The 19,665-nt window shown below is 39.4% G+C and overlaps 1 protein-coding gene across 1 annotated transcript in view; it reads right to left on the reverse strand.

Moving 5' to 3' along the window:
• The window catches only part of LOC140502855 (3-ketoacyl-CoA thiolase, mitochondrial-like), a 42,452-nt gene extending 23,473 nt beyond the window's left edge, over positions 1–18,979 (reverse strand). Inside the window, exons 1-5 of the mRNA XM_072606913.1 lie at positions 18,810–18,979; positions 12,706–12,872; positions 6,710–6,838; positions 2,470–2,586; positions 1,627–1,774 (exon numbers count right to left, since the gene is read on the reverse strand). Of these exons, the coding sequence (XP_072463014.1) occupies positions 1,627–1,774; positions 2,470–2,586; positions 6,710–6,838; positions 12,706–12,872; positions 18,810–18,825 (577 nt within the window). The 5' untranslated portion in view covers positions 18,826–18,979. The remainder of the gene's footprint in view (positions 1–1,626; positions 1,775–2,469; positions 2,587–6,709; positions 6,839–12,705; positions 12,873–18,809) is intronic.
• Between the last annotated feature and the right edge of the window lie 686 nt (positions 18,980–19,665).

A 19,665-nucleotide genomic window follows, 5' to 3' on the forward strand; every position in this document is an offset into this window, starting at 1 on the left:
ACTCTACTGATTTGACCTTGTTCGGAAGACCATACAATTGGGGATACCTTTTTGGAAGATGGATATTGGAAAACCTGAATTTGGACAGAAAGATAACTTTATTATGGTGAAGTTTTGAAAACATTATATGAAGACTGGTCAAAGAAATTCAATTATTTAGCCTGGAGAAAGCTAAGGTATGATAGCATTCTTCGGATATTTGCAGAGCTACCATATAGAAGAAAACGAAACTTTTTTTGTTGAACCATTAGATCAATGGGATCAATGGGCAAAAATTACAAGGAGTTTAACACATTAATACATTTTAATGAATTGTCTCATGAATCTCTTCTCACTGGACCTATACATCCCCCATCTGTTGGAATCACTGCGGGGGTTGGACCAGATGAATTTTAAACTCTAGGATCTTAAACCAACAACACACATTTATACAGTACCTTCTGGTTGGCAAAGAGCTTTCCTCAAAAAAGCAATGAAATCAATGATGTCAATATTATTTCAATTTTATGTGTGAGAAGCTCTGGACATTTAAGTGTTTTGGACATGGTCAAGCAGGACCCAAATCCAGAGCTTCTGACTCAATCTCAGGAAGACCTTACTTCACTGGAGAGGCTGCTAGATATGATGAAAAAGGCACTAGAATTGAAATGAAAGGATTCCTGACCTCCTGAAGGTACTATTTATTACTTATATAAGCATCTCACAAATACTTTTTCATTCATTCATTCATCTTTTGGTAAGTCACTTCATGAGTGGGGGCCTCGGTTGCCACAACTGTAAAATAAAGGGACTGGACTAAATGATTTCTGGTACACTGCCTCTCTGTGAATAAAGACTATAAATAAAACTGGTCCATTAAAAATAAGGATGTTACATTGGGAAGATTATCTTGCTTCATTCAAAAAGAACCAGACTGATAAGCTATTACCAAATTTAACAAATATTTATTCAAAGTATATGTAGCAGGTAACTAGGCACTGAGGAGAAAACAAGGAATAAGACAAGACCCTCTCCCTCTAGGAATTTAAGGGGGGAGCACACTAGCTAAACATGAAATTTAAGTTTCAGTTAAGCCAGTAGGCCAGGTCTATGTCATATATTCAGGACACCTCCTCCTCCAGCACCACTCTGCATAATATTGTAGATGGAATTCCCTAGACTCACGACTCACCCCGGCTTTTCAATTTGTTTACATCATAAGCCATCATTCTTATAATCTTTTTTTTCCTTGCTGGAATTTTTTTTTCTATTTTATAATCATTTTGGTAAAGACATTCCTATATTGTTGCCCTCTTTATGTAAAACTGGACTGTTGTAGGGGAAGGATATACTTTGTATGTCCTGAATTATAACCCTACTGGACTCCAGAGACATGATTATCTATGGTGCTAATAAGCCTCTAGTTAAGAAAACAGCCCAGCTCAATTGGTTCATCAACAAATCCCTTATCTAATCAGCTAATACAACCCCAAAGGAGCTATGACAGAAAACTCCGAATCTAAGATTTATAATGATTTGTAATGGTCATCCTCGTTACTATTCATACTAATAATTATAAACATTTTGATTCAAAATGATGAATGCTAGGAGTTCCAGAAGGATTCTTTATCAATTAATTTCACTGACCTGCTTTCCACCTCTGCTGTGACTGCAAAGCATATTTATCACAGGTTTCTCTGCTTATTTTATGTTTTACAGCAAGATTCTCAGCAGTAATTGCCATGGGGATTTTAACATGCTGATCAGTCAGTGATGTCCACAAAGTGTCTTCCAGCTACCAAGGACATTAGTAAAAAAAAAAAAAAAAGTTAAAGTAGGTTTTATAAAAATAATATGCAATAATTCATTTATAATTAACTTCTTTTCATAGCTTCTTATAGTAAAAAAGCAAATTGACTTTGTAAAAACACATTTACTAGAATTACTATTTAAATTAGGTTCTCTGACATTGTAGAAAAAAATATAAATAAACATGCACAAATGTGTAAAAGTTTTCAGCCTCAGGCCCCTTCAAGATAGCCAATAATACCAGCGGGTTATTCTGCAGTATTTGAAAAATACAGTTAAATTTCTTTCTAACCAGCTAGTCAGAACACTGCTTTGTTAGTTATATTTTTATCAATCTGGAGAAAAAGAAATTTATCCGAACCTCTTTGTGAGAGAGATCTTGGCACTTAAAGTTATGGTGTGAAGAGAGTACCTTTAAGTGACACAAATTACTATTATACCTGGTTATGACGGGACTGAGGGCCCCTGCAAGAAAAGCCACTTGATTCACAAAAGGCACATCTTTCCTGTACTATTGATTCAGCTCCTCTATTTCCCCTTATTGTACTCTTTGCCACCTTCCTCCCCTCCCCTTCCCCCCTAAAAATTCCTGTCAAAACAAAAGCAAAGAAACAAAATAATAATAATAATTAATAATAAATAACAATTTTTGTCATAACAAAAATTCAACATGGTCCCAACCTTAATGTCTGCTCCCAACCTGGTACCAAAGCGTATGTTTCTGACACAGTAGGGAGTCTGGCTCATACTTTCTGTCCCTCCACATAGTACCACTTCAGCATCCTTGACACAAATTTCCTGTAAAAAAGTTTTCCAGTGAAGTATTTCTCTTCAATGTTTACAATAAAATAGCTTTGAAAACTAATAAGAATCCCAATCAAGACAGTTCAATGAAATGACTTCTAATAATTTGAATGTCACTTCTGAAGTCTCTGAACTCACTATTAGTCTATTTATTAAGTACCAACTATGTGCTGGGCAACTGTGCTAAGTGCTGGATCTTGTATATCTTGTATAGAAAATGAAGTAAGTTTTAGCCCCTGCCCTGGAAGCTCACAATCTAATGGGGACCTCATAATCTAATGTGACTCTATAGGAAACTCGTTGGGTACCAAAAAGAAACATCATTTTGTAGAACAAATGGTCCTTCCATATTAGTGTGCACATAAATATTTACAAAATGTAGTCTATATTAATATCTGTTACAGATAAGGAGATAGAGACAGACTATGAGCACTCAAAACTCATTCCTTCCAAATTAATCAACATGGACTTTGATTTTGATGTAAAGGCAGGTCTAGAGGAAGAGGAGAAGAAATATGATGGAAAAAGTACTTCAAGAGGCTCAAGGCTCTTGGACTATACAGAAGTTTCACATCTTCACTTCTTCCTTGAAAAAAAGAACTGAGATGTGCTGGACAGGGTAAGAACCAAATAACATCAAAATTGAAATGTTTCCATCTTTAAGAGACAGGAAATGTCTAGTTACTTGGGTGGGAGTCATTTTCATGTCAGCTGTGTAGAGTCAGATTACCAGCTGGATAAACAAAATTCAAGGTCAATGCCAAATTGGAAAGAACAAAACTTGGAGAGCTAGACAGTGTTTTGTACAACCCCAAGCTTCTCCCCTGAATGATTCAACTTTAAAAATAACATTAATCCAAGGATGCTATATGGCTTTGAACCATGGAATAAATAGCATGGTCTTCAAAGAACACAAGTACAAAGGGCAAGGGAGTGCGGGAGGGGACACATGGTGGATCTGAACAGCCTATGAGATACTACTGATGAACCATACAGGAGCCATGTAAATGATGTCATCAAAAATGTTTGACCATAGAAAAGAGTATGCCAGCCTTACGAGAGAAAGAGAGGTAGGGGATGGACAGCAAACACATTTCAGTGCATTCTAATATCAAAAGAGACCCTCTCCCTTTCTTCCCCTGGCACATTTGGTGGACCTCCATTGGGGAAATTATGAGAGGACATGAATGAGTGCCTCATAAGATAGGTATGCATGGATAGGTTGTGATACATAAATCAATAAGAATTTTTTAAGCACCTACTATATTCTATGCATTGTACTGTGTTGAATTATGAAGGGAACACACCAAATAATGAGATCACAAAACCATTTGAAGATTTTCAATATAGTATATAAAGGAGGACAGGAAAAGTAACTTGTACCTATGATTTTACAGGTCTAGGCAACTCCCAAGTGATGAAATTCCTTCCAGCAGCGCCAGCTGCAACCCACTATGAAACTATAATCAGATAATTGTTTGGGGGCACTAAGACAGTAAGTAATATTTCCCAGGGGTCAAACTGCTAGGATGTATAAAGACTTGAAAGTAAGTCTTCATGGCTTCATGGGTAGCTATCTATCCACTATATCCTGATGCCTCTCTAGGCAAGACTAGGAGGAGCCTAGAAAATTAGACACTGGATCTCAATAATGAACACCCTAACCTCTAAAAGTAATCTTAGAGATTCTAATCTCTCCTTTCTCTTTCCTCTATTATTTCTGGTCTTAGTGAGAAAACCGAACGTTAGTCATGAATAAAAGTAAATAACACAATTGTAAAGTTATAGATTTTCTATGGATACACTTACAGTTTCCAATAATGGTCATTGTGTAAAAATAAGTATAGAAACACTAAGTAACCTGCTAATAGTTTACTTAATGAAAACATCTATGTGTTGACATAGTTCATTATTTTAAAATGTGTAGCCGAAGCTACACTGCTTTTACAGTACTCTTTCCCTGCATCTCTAAGCCTGAAATGCAAGACAAGGGACGAGGGAAAGTTTTTCAGAGCACCTGGGTTTGAATCTTGGCTCTGTCACCTACAGCTCATGGAAGACCCTGGGCAAACTAAACAACCCTCTGAGCCTCAGTTCTTTATCTGTAAAGTGAGGGGATTAATCTGCTTGCCCTCTCCAAAATTTTCTTTCCAGATGTAAATGTTATGACTTTCTGACTCACTATTGGATTCAGCCTGAAATAAAACCTTTAACTGTAATGTCCCTTTAAGTTGCTCTAGCACTCAACCCATATTCTAACATCTCTTATCTTGTATTTTTCTTTTAAAATTAAAAAAAAAAAACTTTGAGTTCCAAATTCTCTCCCTCCTCCATCCACTTTCCCACCCATTGAAAAGGCAATAATATGATTAATACCCATTACACACGTGAAATCGTTTTTATTTTTTAACATTCATTTTTTTAAAAAATCTTCCTACTTTTCAAACTTATTCTCTGACAGAATACAGGTTTTCTTACTATTCCCTCAATTTTGGAGTCATCTCTCTCCCCTCTACCTCTATTCATTTTTTCAGAAATAACTCACAAAAATGCAGAAGTGGTTCACTTCCTGACAAACCCTTTCCCTCCCTCAAATCTTTCTATATTTGCATTTTTTCCCCAGGAAATATATACTGTGATCTTAGAGATGATACTGACTGCCTGAGAAGATTTAGGTAGATTTAATGACTAGAGCATTTCAATAGCACAGTAAGGTCTGCAAGGTGCTTTACAAGTATTACCTCATTTTATCCTCACACCAACCCTGGGAGGCAGGTGCTGTTATTATCTCCCTTCTACACATGAGCAGAAAGAGGTTAAGGGACATATCCAGGATCAGACAGCAAGGTAGTATCATAGGCTGGATTTGAACTTGTCTTCTTAGGTCTAGTGTTTTTTTTTTTTTTTTCTCAACACAATGCATAGTATTTATTATATAAGCTTTTTTTTTTTTAATTTTTTTATTTTTTTAATGTTTAACAATCACTGCCATACAATTGCGATTTTATCCCTCCCCACCCACCCCCACTACCTCCCTCCCTCCCCACGACTGCATACAATTCTGTATAGATTCTACATATACTTTCCTATTGAGTATATTTTCACTATAGTCATGCTATGTAGTCAGACTAAGATAAATGAAAGAATCCGTATAACAAATCAGAACATGATACACAAACAGATACACATACACAAACATGATCTGCTACATTATGTGAGTGACTTCCATATTTCTCTCTCTGAGTGTGGAAGGCAATTTGCCTTGAGGTCCACCATTGGGATTTTTTTTTTTTCAGAAGTTCTTGTGTTATTACAAAAATTTAAGTCTACCAGAAAAAGCTCTCACACACTGTGGTTGTTGCTGTGCATAAAGTTCTCCTGGTTCTGCTCCTTTCACTCAGCATCAGGTCATATAAGTCCTTCCAGGCCTCTCTGAAGTCTTCTTGTTCATCATTTCTTATGGCACAATAGTACTCCATTACATTCATATACCATAATTTATTCAGCCATTCCCCAATTGATGGACATCCCCTTGACTTCCAGTTTTTGGCAACTACATAGAGTGCTGCTATAAATATTTTTGTACATGTGGGACCCTTTCCCATTTTTATGATCTCTTGGGGATATAGTCCTAGTAGCGATATTGCTGGGTCAAAGGGTATGCACATTTTTGTAGCCCTTTGGGCATAGTTCCAAATTGCTCTCCAGAATGGTTGGATGCGCTCACAGCTCCACCAACAATGAATTAGTGTTCCAACTCTCCCACATCCTCTCCAGCATTTATCATTTTCTTGTTCTGTCATGTTTGCCAATCTTATAGGTGTGATGTGGTACCTCAGAGTTGTTTTGATTTGCATCTCTCTAACCAATAGTGATTTAGAGCATTTTTTCATATGATTATAGATAGCTTTAATTTCTTCCTCTGAAAATTGCCTGTTCATATCCTTTAGGTCTAGTGTTTTTTGTGCCATGGTACCTACCTACCTTTATTCTGGACTTCTCCTGAGCACAGTAAAAAAGTAAAAGCTAAGGTGTTCCATTTATTGATGAGGTGACTATCTCCCCCTGAGCTAAGTACTGTCCTCCCATAAAAATCAAACACAAAATATTTCCATACCTGACATCCACTGATAATAGACTGGAAGCCTGAGCCACAGAGTCTATTCAGAGTGAGAGCTGGGGAGGCCTGAGGGACTCCAACACGCAGACCAACATGCCTTGCCAGGTATATAGCATCTGAAGAACTCTGAAAGATGCATAAAAGGTAAAAGTGAATTTGTCCTCTGCTAAGAGGGGTTAGCGCGAACACAATGACATAACAAATGCAAACACTGGTTGTCTACAGGAGGTGGAAAACAGTTCCTAGACAAAGCATCATATGTACAAGGTGACCCTCATATTACATGACAGATATACCTGTCCCTGGAAAGTTGTACCTAAAATAAATTTTAATGTCAATACATTTTAAAATCTACTAAGGAAAACCTGTTAAAGGAAAGGATGAGACTAGATGAACTCTCCCGGTCCTATTCATCTCTAACTTTCTTTGATTCCATGAATACAGTCATAAAGCAAATGAAAACTTCATTTTATAAAATTACATTTTTGTTTAAAATAGACATCACCACCAGTACCTTTATAAGACCAATATCATTAAGACCACTGCAAGAGGACATGATGGCAAGGTACACGTTGCATTTATGTCTCTCACTGAGACCATACTGAGGTCAAAACTGTATGGTCAAAAGCTTTCATTTTAAATGACATAATGAATGAAGGAAAAGACCTAGAGCAAAGTGAAGGGAATGTATGACAGGAGCTCTCTTAACAGGGGGACTAATTTGAATTCAGGGGTTAATGAGAGTAAATAAAATTAACAATCACAACTCAAAAGAGCTTATAAGAAAATGGTTAGTCAGCAGTGTAACTTGTATAATATATTTATAAAAGGCAAGGCAAGGATTTTTAAAAGAGATGAAAATGTATCAAATTCAAATAATGTATTCTTTGACTTTTATAAGCAGAAGATGGCATGCTACTCAGAAATCAATAAAGCATTTAGATTAGTGGTTAATGGTCATAAATGTAAAAGATTTCTGAAAAAATATTATCTGTATCTTTTGTTTTTATACCACCTTCATTTCCCAAAGTATCTTCCTCTCCTTCCTGAAAGCCATCCCTTTAAAAAAATAAAAAAGAACAAACCTAGTCCCACTCTGAAAATATCGTATAGAAAAATTAACCAACAGGCCACCAAGTCTGACATTGTGTTCCATATCCAAAGTCTACCACCTCTGAGAAAGAAGGGACTGCATTCTCCTGTCTTTTCTCTGAGGCCAAATTTGATCATTATAATTACATAGCATTCAGTTCTGATGTTTTTTGGTTGGTGATATTTCCATTAAAATTGTCATAACTGTGTATAGGGCAGCTAGGTGGTGCAGTGGATAGAGCACCAATGCTGGAGTCAGGAGGACCTGAGTTCAAATCTCACCTCAGACACTTGACACTCACTAGCTGTGTGACCTTGGGCAAGTCACTTAACCCCAACTGCCTCATCCTGGGTCATCCAGATGAATATCTGGTCACTGGATTCAGATGGCTCTGAAGGAGACTTGAGACTGGTGACCTGCACAGACCTCCCTCACTCAAAACAAAGTCAAGTGCAAGTCATGTCATCATTTCTCTGATGGCATGGTCTTCTTCAGCAACAAAGGATGAACACACGCCACACAGCTGTGTGTATTGTTGTCTTGGTTCGAAGTCATTTCATTTTCTATTAGTTCATCTGGATTAGTTCATTAGTTCATCATTAATTCATCATTAGTCTTCCCATGCTTTTCCACATTCTTTACATGTAGGCATCATTTTTGAAAGTGAATATTCCATTTTGCCCACATGGCACTATTGTTTTTAGCCATTCTCCAACAACTGAACATCACTTTTGCTTCCAGTTTGTACCATTACCTTCCCCTGTCCCCACCCCCCACCCCGGTACTGCTCTAAGTATTTTGGTGGGCTTCCCTTTTATCTTTGACCTTCTTAGAGTATATGGCTATCAGTGGGACATTTGGGTCAAAGCATATGTTCAGCTTAATCACTTTCTTAGAATAATTCCAAATTGCTTTCCAGAATGGATGGACCAATTTACAGTTCTACCAAAGTACTTCAGAGTATGTCTTCTACAACCCCTCCAATATTGACTATTTTGCTCTCTTATCATCATTGTCAATTCAATGGCTCTGAAGTAGAACCTTGGAACTGTTTTGATTTGCATTCTCTTAGTACTTTGGAGCAAACTTTCACATGGTTGCTAATAGTTTGCACTTCTTTTTGAGAACTACTTGTTCTTGTCCTCTGCATTTATCCAATGGGGAATGGCTTTTGGCCTTATATAATCATGTAAATGTGGTTTCTTTCACTGAATATATTGCACTTGTATCCCCATGGCCTAGCACAAATGCCTTGCACATGGTAAATAATAAATGTTTATTCTCTTACTTTTCCCTCTTCCTTCTCTCTCCTACCTCATTAACTGTTTGATTTATTAATATTGGGTACCGTCAGAGGTGGGAGATGAAGAGGCCAGAGACACTGAATCGAAGCCATGACTATATACATAATGCTTTCTAGTCCTTAGGTAGACAAACTACGTCCTCTACACCTTATCTTGCTTATTCCCTCTGTGACCTGCTCTGTGTACAGCATATTATGTAAGATGGGCCTGGGTACTCATGTGCAACTTAGCAAATACGTAGCTAGAATCGACTAGGTACTAGGTTCTTATTTGCTTGTTCAACTGGGCGATCATCTTATTTGTTTGTATTCTTCAAAGTGGCTAGAGCATGCCAAGTGAAAGGCAGCAAACAAATGGTTTTGAAAAGTTTTGACATAATTTTTAGTCAGGCTGACAATTTTCACTATCAAAAGAAAGGCAAAAAGCCCGCTAAAATTTTATAGAAACTCATTTGGGGTTTGATGATTGTAACAAGTCTTTGGATCTAATGTTTAGCAGGCTCATTCTTCTTACTTATATACTCCTAAGGTAATGAGTAACTGTTAATCAGAAAGGCAGAGAAGGAATTTGGCTTGAAAAGGGCCCTGAGAACCCACAGGAGAGAGAAAATAGGAAGTTTTCCATGGATCCTAACTCAATGGGAATGATGAGGGGGAAGTAAGGGATTAAAGATTTAAGATCCAAAGGACTTGAAATCCAGCAGGTATGGGAACCAAGGCAACTGTTTCAATGCCTTGCCAAGACTGTGCCATGTTTATATTCTGTCTATAGACAATTACCTGAGTTAAATTCAAACTGTTCTCCTTGCTAGGGAAGTTAAAAGTACTTGAAAAATCCTTTGTTTTTCTATGACATTCCTAGATAGGATGGGGAATCGGGTGGGGAGAGGGAAATGATCCTAAACAAACAGAAAAAAAATCAAGGAAATTAAGTAGAAAAAAAGTTAGATGACTGGCAACTGGGAAAAGGTAGAGAAACAGGTGAAGAAATGGACTCATGGCTTATATAATGGATGTGGCTGTTCAGTTGCTTTTCAGGTGTCCAACTCTTTGTGACCCCATTTGGGGGGTTTTCTTGGCAAAGATATTGGCCTGATTTGACCATTCCCTTCTCCAGTTCGTTTTACAGATGAGGAAACTGAGGCAAATAGCATTTAGTGATTTGCCCAGGGTCACATAGTTTGAGGCTGAATCTGAACTCAGAAAGATCAGTCTTCTTGATTCCAAGTCTTGTATTCTATCCACTGTGCAACCTAGCATAATATCTCAATGGATAAGAAATTATTACTATAGATAGTGTGTATCTGGATCTTCTGGAGAAGAAGCAAACAGATCATACATTCTTTAAATGAACAAGGTACGTACAGCTATGAAAAAGTCTGCTCCTGGGTCAGGAAGAAATATACTAATCAGTGATTCCCTCCCCTCTGATGCCTTTTTTGAGGCACTTATCCAGGATGTATAACAGAGACTCTATCAAGACTTATGAAACTGGCCTATTTCTGACATTTCATGGCAATAAATGATACCTTTAGAAAATAACCTGGAAGAAATTTCTAATGACTATGAAAATCTGGACACAAACATTAAGGATTTAAGAGAATAGCTAGTAGCAGTTTCATCACAACTTATGATTAAATGTCCATCCTCATCACTCTAAATCCATGAAAGGAAGGGAAAGGAAAATACAAGAAATGAACACCTGGCTGAGATGGTACTGATGAAAAATATCTGATTTTCCAGACCATGGCTTAAGATATCTTTAGAAAGGACAATGTGTATGGCACAGGAAAAAAAAAATAAACAACAGTATAGGAGATGCTCAGGAATTCATGAGAAATTAACTGAAAAGGGCAGAAATAATGCTGATAGTCTCATATGTCCCCCTAGCAACGTGCAAAGCATAAGGAACAAACAAAATGAAACTGAAGCACTTAACACAAGAGAAAGAGGATGCTGTGGAGTGAACAATGGCTCTGAGTCATACCACTTGGGTTGGAATCCCATATAGTTATGTGCCTTGGAGTTTCACATGTACAGTTTTGCTCTGGCAGTAATAACTCTGCTATATTCATGAGTTCTTGGCAATTTTCTTGTATTACTTCCTGTAGCACAGCATTCAGGTTTTTTGATTTGTCATGTTCTTTTGGTAAACCTATAATTCTTAAGTTATCTCTGCATATTCTGTCTTCAAGGACAGTTATTTTGATTTATATAGAATTCATGTGTTCTTTTTTCACTATCTTTTCCTTTTCCTCTGCCAAATTTTCTTCCATTTCTGTATTTTTATGTTTCATGTGCTATTTTCCCTGTCAGAGCCTCTACTTCCTTGGAGAAACTTTCTACCATATTTTCTAAGTTAGATATCTTGGTTTATCTTTTCAAATTGTGCACTGACAAGTTCTAATGTCTGACAATGTCTTTCATAAGATCTTTTTGAAAATTTCCCTTTTCTGTAGTTTCCCACTGCTCTTCTGTGATCTCTAGACAGTTTTCAGAATTTTCTTTTTGATCAGGGAGTTTTAGTTAACTTTCCTTAATAGTACAATACTTATCTGTTGTGGTCTGGCCTCTTCTAGTACTTTTAATAATTTTTTCTCTCATCTTTATGAACATTTCTATTGCTTTCAAGTTAGGCTTTTTCTCCCTTAGAACTCGTTTTTTAAGCCTCTCACTTGTAGCCCAGATGTTTTCTCTGTTCTCCTCTGTCATTCTTTGCCTCCAACTCTCTGCCTTCCATAGTTGCACAGATTCCTTCAAGGATGATCATCTTCAGCATTTTAATCTTGGGGATGGCAGGGACTGATGTAAGTTCCTACCTAAAATAAGTTCCAGGGAAAAGGACTAATCTTTGGGGTTCCAGTCTCCTTTCCCTCAGGCACTGAAGCTCTTTCCTCTTTAGGCTGTGCCCACCTACTGCTCTCCCTATCTGCCACCTCTTGTGGGTGAGAGGGAAGCAGAAGGTAATTAAAAGTGCCACAAATAAATGGGGAGGGGGTTTGAGGAAGATTGAGGACAAAAATACCAAGATGATTTCATGAAAATACTTTGCTTTCCATGGGGGACTCTAATTCAAAAGAAAAAACCATGGCTATCATACTAAGAACACACAAATGACTGGTTAATTGTAATGGATCTATCAAATGGATTGTCAACAATTAAACCATAGATTGCTAGCAGGCTTTTCCTTCCTTCAGATCTTTACTGAGTACTCCTGATGTATAAAATGCCCCATGCTAGGTACCTGTGGGGAATATAGAGAGGTATAACCAAGGCCTTCTCCCTACTTGGTGTGTACAAGTTAACCTCAATATTACCTTTAGCAAAATACAAATTAGGAAGGCAGAAAGTTTTTTAGAACACATTCCAAACCAAATATCTGCTGATTACAACTGCTCTAGATAATGAAGGCGGTAGCATCATGCCTTCTTTAAATGCACAGATATTATCAAGAGCTATACTGCATTTCAAATTTCAAAGTCTTTTCAATATCATTCATTTGTTCAGAGACACCTGATCCATAGAGGAAAAGTTATATTTATAAACACTATTTATAAACACATCAAGAAAGAAGGATCAGCACACTTCCCTACTAACCTGTGCCACATTGCCTACGATCACACTGTCAATAATTTCTGGAGGAACTTTGCCAGCCGACAGGCTAGCTCTGGCAGCCAGTTCAGCCAGGTCGGTGGCTGTGAAATCCTTCAGTAAACCTCCATAGGTCCCAAAGGGTGTTCTCTTGGCAGCAACTATGTACACACCTAGAACCACCAGGAAAAAAATGATTAATGATTTTAGATTAGCCTGTGACCTTTCACCTTCATTTAGGTTACCTAAATGACCTATACAGGTTTGACCTTTATAGGTCAAAGACTTCAGTGGAAAGTAGAGGTTAAGACCAAGGGAGCAGGAGTGTCTTTTCACCTAGTTACTTCACCTATATATAGATCAAGCCAATCAACATTAACCAACACAGGGAGCTAGAAGTACTACGTTAAGAATTCCATTTAGACCCTGATGAAGTGGAAAGGGTACTAGAGTTAGAGACAAAAACCCCCTTAAGTATGAATCCTGGATCTGTAGTTGATCAGCTTAGGAACCCTGGACAATTGCCTTCTCCTCTCAGGGTTTTGGTTTCTTCAGCTATAAAATGAGGGGAGGGAGCACAATGGACAGGCCATCCACAACTGGGAATTGTTCTGTTCTTTGTGTATGCATGTCCAGGGCCTTGTTCAGTGCCTGGCACATAGGAGCTGCTGAATAAATGCCTGCTGATTTTAGCAGGAATAGCTGGCTAGAATAATCTGATACTTATTACCTGTATGACCTTGAGTACTTGACCATTTTTCTGAGCAGTTTTCTCATCTGTAAAATGGGGTTACAAAATCTGCAATACTTACTCATAGGGCTGTTTTCAGGAAAGCATTTTTTGCCAACCTCAAAATGATATGTGGTACTGCAAGCCATCCAGTACAACCTTTTCTTCTAATGCAAAAATTTCTTCTACTTCTACATCTATTAATCAATCAATCAGTAAGTATGTATTCCTTGAGTATCTATTATATGCCAGCAGGTGGTAGGCACAAAGAATAGAACAATCTCTACCCATGATGAACTTACATTCTAACAGAGTCTGCTCAATTCTGTTTGAATACTTCCAGAAACTAGCTATTTTGTTAGGCACCCTATTTCATGGGTGAAATGTCCTAAGTTTGTTTTTATAGTGACTCCAAATCTACATCTTTTATTAACTGGACCTCTGGATCTACTTTCTAATGGACAATGCTTTAACTAAAAACATCCCTCTCATAGCAATTCAACCTTAGTGCCTATTATGTATTGGATTGCTGTGCTGGGGGTAGATTCCAAAGTTTAGATAAGGCCTGCTCCCAGTCCTAGGGGAGCGAGGTGATGTTCAAACCTGGCCTCAGACACTTACTAGCTGCGTGACCCTGGGCAGGTCATTTAACCCTGTCTGCCTCAGTTTCCTCCTCTGTAAAATGAACTAGAAAAGGTAATAATGGCAAACCAATCCAGTTTCCTTGCCAAGAGAACTCCAAATGGGGTCCTGGAAGAGTCAGACATGACTGAAGAGCAACAACCAAGTTGGGACAAAAGATAAGACTAAATAATCATAATAACTGAATAACAACGTGGGGTATCCTTGCTAAGGAGAAGACCCAGGAGGGCAGCTAGGTAGTGCTGGGCTTGTTGTTAAGAAGACCTGAGCTCCAATCTGGCCTCCTACATTTAGAAGTTATGTGGCCGTGAACTATTCACTTACATGTACCCGCCTCAGTTTTCTCATTTATAAAACAAGGACAATGGCCCTCAACACAAAGGGCAGTTGTGAATCAGGTAAGATAATATTTGTAAAGCACTTAGCATAGTTTCTGACACATAATAAGTGCTTAATAAACTGCCTGTTCTCTTCCTTCCTACCATATCACTAGAAGCCCCCATAATTCTATTTCCTTCTTACATGTTGTTTTTCTCTGATTGTCAAAGAAGCAGATTTTCTCTTAAAGGGAGGAAAAATTATGTCACACTAAAAAGAAGATCTGTTGTACTTAACAGCCGAGGAGAGCATGAGTGAGGACTTGCTATCCTATAGTTCTGAGGGCCAGTGACTACCCAAACCACTGTGTCTGATAAAACAAGAAATATCATAATAACTTGGATTACAAATTGGGAAAAGTATAATCCTTTTTTTGGGGGAGGGGGAATTCTTTTAAAAAGTTAAGTGCATATTTCAAAGAAGCTGGTGCCAAAGTCCAAAATACCAGTGTATACTGGCTATGTGACACCAAGCAAGTCACACTTAACTTCTCTAATATTCCAGAATACAGAGAAGGTGCCAATCCTCCCAGAATTCCCTATGCCAATGAAGTCATACATCCTTTCCTTATGCCCCTATATTTCACAGGGTAAGGGGAAATGACTGTTTTTCCTTCGCTAATTTCTGGGATTTTCCCTACTATGGCTCTAATTTCTGGAGTTAATCAGTCATTCAAAGTCAAAAGCTTTTAGTCATTTGTTTGAGCCAAGGGTTCACTCCATGTTGAAGTTAAAATGCCTAGGACATTACTATCTTTGTTCACACATCAAACCCTTTTTGAGTCTGCAGAATTCTGAAAATTCATGGAAGGTACGGATCCGCAAACACTGAAATGAGAGCAGGAAGAAAAATGCCTTTTCAAATATCAGTCAAATATATGGATACTGAAGAGAAAGAGCAAGATGCTGAGTGCTAACATTCTAATATGCTACCTTTGAGCCCTGTTTTTTCCTTTCTAATCAGCTGCAGAAACAGGAGATTTTCTTGGGAAGGAGCCAGCAATTTTTTAAAGAGAAAAGTCAATTTTGGTAACATTCCGCTAACTTTTTGAAGATGGAAATTACAGAAGGTGTTTGATAATGGGTAAATGAGTTGAATCAACAGCTAAGCAGAGATTTCTTAGTTTATTTACACTAAAAGGACCCAAATAAATAAATATAGTTCAGGTCAGTTTAATTTGGGTTCTATGATCCCTGAACAGATTTCAGGTGATCCCTTAACTTTTACGTGAAAAAAATTACAACTTTTAAAATATAATTTCCTTTGTAATCTTATGTATTTTATTTTATGCATTAAGATTATTATTCTGAGAAGTTCATACCAAGACTATCAGAAGTGTCCATGACTTAAGAAGTGAAGAACTCCTTTAATTACAATGTGATCTTGGAAAAATACACCAACTCAGCAAGTTAAGAAATATTTCCTTTCTCATACAATTTCAAATAAGAAATTTAGTAATTAAATGGTCATTTCTATTGACTGCTTGAAAGATAATACATTCCTTAAAAAATGAAAAGAAGTAGAATGAAGGCTAAAGAAAACGTAAGTAATACTTATGACAATGAGTGTAACAGCCTAGTAAAAAATTGGACAGATTTTCTCCTACCTAACCCATAACCTATGAAAGTAAACTACCATACCACTCAATTTTTTGGTTATAATAACTAGTTAATAGTTTGTCTCAGGCATTATTCCTGCAGGTGGTGCTTTTATATATGAGCAGGAAGGAAACTTTAGTTCAAACCCTTCATTTTATAGATGATGATGGAACAAAGTTAAGTGACTTGTCAAATCCAGGGATATTTTCATTTTAAATTTTAGTCGTACAAATTCTAGCCAGAAACACTTACAATATGTAGGAAATCCACAGCACTGCAATTTATATTTTGCCATTCCTCAGAAGACATATTTCTGGAATTAAGACTTAGGTAGACCTCTTACACTTCCTGTGTGATCATGGTCAAATCAAGTGACTTCTCAGTTTCTGGTATTTATCAAATGGTGACAATAAATAATATTTGTGGTACCTCCCTCATAGGGTTGTTGTGGGGCTTATCTTTTAAGTTATTATATATGTTTCTCATTACATTATTAGTTAACACTAGAGATTCAGTCAAAAATCTTCTGTAAAAGGTATTTTGATTAAAATATAACTTTTAAAACAATAATTTGAACTTTCTAAATATTTTGCCTGAGAAGTTCCTATATAGCTTCACTAAGGAAACATATTGCAATACCTACTCTATCTATAGGACACAGAAAGTTCAACAGACATAATTTTCTGGGCAATTAATCATTTTATAAATAATGCTAGTGTTTCATTAATAAAAAAAGTCAGTGATACTCTCAAATGCTAAAGACCAGTCATGGTGGTGAGCTCAGTTTACATGCCCCTGGAAGAGAGGATGTTCCTGAGGTTAGTAAACAACTCTGTTTGGTTAACAATTAATGACAAAGAATGAATATTTCGATGGACCTTTTCTAATGAGGGGCTGGGGGAGAATGTAACTTTGATTATGTCCTTTATTTCTAAACTGTCCAGCTTAGGGCAATCTAATCAAAGAATTTAGATCCTCCACTCAAGCCTGAGCAGAACACACTTAGTTCTGGAGTCTCACCTTAGATTGAAATCGTATTAAGGTTGGATGAGGTCTGAACAGAATCTGAGGGGAATGTTAATCCTATCTGCTACCATCAAGCCTATTCTTCTGAGGCTGAGCTTTGAAATGAGGACTTTAGAAAAAAGGGAAATTCTGGATCTCCCCAAATCATTGGTTATTAATAATTATTTCTCTCAATATACAGTAGGGAGAGTATTGCACGGAAACTAGAGGATCTGGCCTTCTACTGGACTCCTGTTTTCCTTAGAAACAAGCGATGGAGATTGCACTATATCATCTCTAAAGTCAATCAATCTATCAACAAATGTTTATTAAGCATCTCTTATATGTTTGGCACTGTACTGAGTGATAGGGATACAAATACCCTCCTACATCGTAAGATATATTCTAGGATTGTTGGGTATGGGCAAATGAGAGCTGAGCAAATGAACTATTCCTGAAGTCTGGAAAACGCTGATAAAAGTGGTCTCAGAATCTTATTTCATATGGAAATATTTTGCATGACTGCACGTGTATAATCTATATCTAATTTTTGCAATCCCAGGGAAAAGAGTAGGGAGGACGGAAGGGAAAGAATTTGGAGCTCAAATTTTGAAAAAAACCAATGTTAAAAATTGTTTTTAAATGTAATTAGGGAAAAAAGATTAGAATCTCATTTCATTATTTGAATCTGTTTCTATGACCATAATAATGCCAGTGGAGGCATAAGGGGTATAGAAGCAATCAAGCTTAGACATCTCCTTAGGCCCCCTCTTGGCCAGTATACAAAGTTTGAGCAGTGAGCGCTTCTGTACATACATTTCTGAAGAATGCCATCCCATGGGCGACCATTTTATAAGACTTATACAGGCCCTCACCATAAGGCAAACACGTCAAGCCTATTTGCAAATGCTGATTTGCATTATTATCCACTAAATGCAAGCATCACATCTGAGAGTATCTTAGGATGGGAAAAACCTTAGCCCTACCATTAGGAACGACTTTCCCTTAAGAATGCTGGATAGGCACTGTTGGCTATCTGGTGAATAATGATTACTGATCATTCATTCTTTATTAATTCCATTATGGGGAGAGCTAGGTGGTAGACAAGAGTGTCTCGGGGGAAGCCTCATCTTCCTGGGTTCAACCCTGGCCTCGGGCTGGTGGAGCAGGTCACTAGCCCTGCTGGCCTCAGTTTCCTCATCTGTAAAACCAACTGGAGACGGAAACGTCAAAACCATGCCAGTACCTTCCGCAAGAAGCTCCAAAAGGGGTCACGGAGAATCAAGCATTGCTGCCACCACCCGACCCTGCCCACTGCCCCACGGCAAACCTCGTCTGCTCCCCTGCCTGAAACCTGAGTTGGCACACCTGCGGGGCTCGAAAGGGTCGGCTTTTCTTCGCCTTTCGATCCCCAGCAACAAAACGCAAGTTCACACGGAGCATGCAAGAACTCTCTCCGGGCAGTGCCAGGGAGGTGGGTGATGGGCAAGGGCAGGTGCCCGAGCCAGACCTGTGCCCCGAACACCAGCGCTCGCTCGTGGGTTCAAGACTTGGGCTGCCCAACACAAGGCGCCCTAAGTCGGAAGGGGAGAGGCGGGTATGTCAAGGTCAGGGAACACGGGGGCCTGCAGGGGGGCCTGCAGAGTCACGGGCCCGGGTCCCGTCAGGCGCGGCCGAAGCTGAGGGCCGAGGCCGGGGCCAGGGCCCGGGGATGGGGCGTCGGTACTTCCCGTCCCCGTCCCCCGCAGAGAGCGCACCTCGGAGCAGGGACATGGCTGGCAGGAAAGATGCTTCTTCCTCGGCTGGGAGACTCGCGTCCCCTGGGAGCGGATTACAACAGGGCCACGGGGTCCAGCACGTCGTAGATACACCGCAGGCTCGGCCCGCCCTCCAGTCCCCTTTCACCTACTCCCCCCCCCCCCCCCCCCCCCCCCCGGCTGTGGGCCCGCGCCTCCTCCCCCCCGGGCCCGCCCCTCCCCCCGGGCCCGCCCCCCCGCCCCCCCCCCCTCCCCCGGGCCCGCCCCCGTCCCCGGGCCCGCCCCCCGTCCCCGGGCCCGCCCCCCCCCTCCCCCGGGCCCGCCCCCCGTCCCCGGGCCCGCTCCCGCCCCCCCCTCCCCCGGGCCCGCCCCCCGCCCCTCCTCCCCCGGGCCCGCGCCTCCTCCCCCGGGCCCGCCCCCCCCGCCCCCCGCCCCGGGCCCGCCCCTCCTCCCCCGCCCCGGGGCCCGCCCCCCCTCCCCGGGCCCGCCCCCCGCCCCTCCTCCCCCGGGCCCGCCACTTTGTTTGCTCAATTTCCTCACGTGGAAAATCAGTTGGAGAAACAGCCCTGTTGGATAGGACTGAAAAAAAGGACTGAATGAAGAGACTTATACTTGTGTGTGTATATATACATCTATATACGCACATTCTTGTTTTTAGAATTTTGCACATATATGTGAGTGTATGTGTATATGTATATACATTCACATATCCATGTAGATATAGTTTTAGAAACACACACACAGAGTTTAAGAATTCTATCCAAAGCAGTGACCAGGCACAACTCCAGAGCACCTGTGAAGAGCCTGATAACCCCCCCCCCCCCCCCCAGAGAAGAAAGGTGAGAGGGCCTCAAGA

This window comes from Notamacropus eugenii, chromosome 4, assembly GCF_028372415.1.
Source record: "Notamacropus eugenii isolate mMacEug1 chromosome 4, mMacEug1.pri_v2, whole genome shotgun sequence".
Lineage (NCBI taxonomy): Eukaryota > Metazoa > Chordata > Mammalia > Diprotodontia > Macropodidae > Notamacropus > Notamacropus eugenii.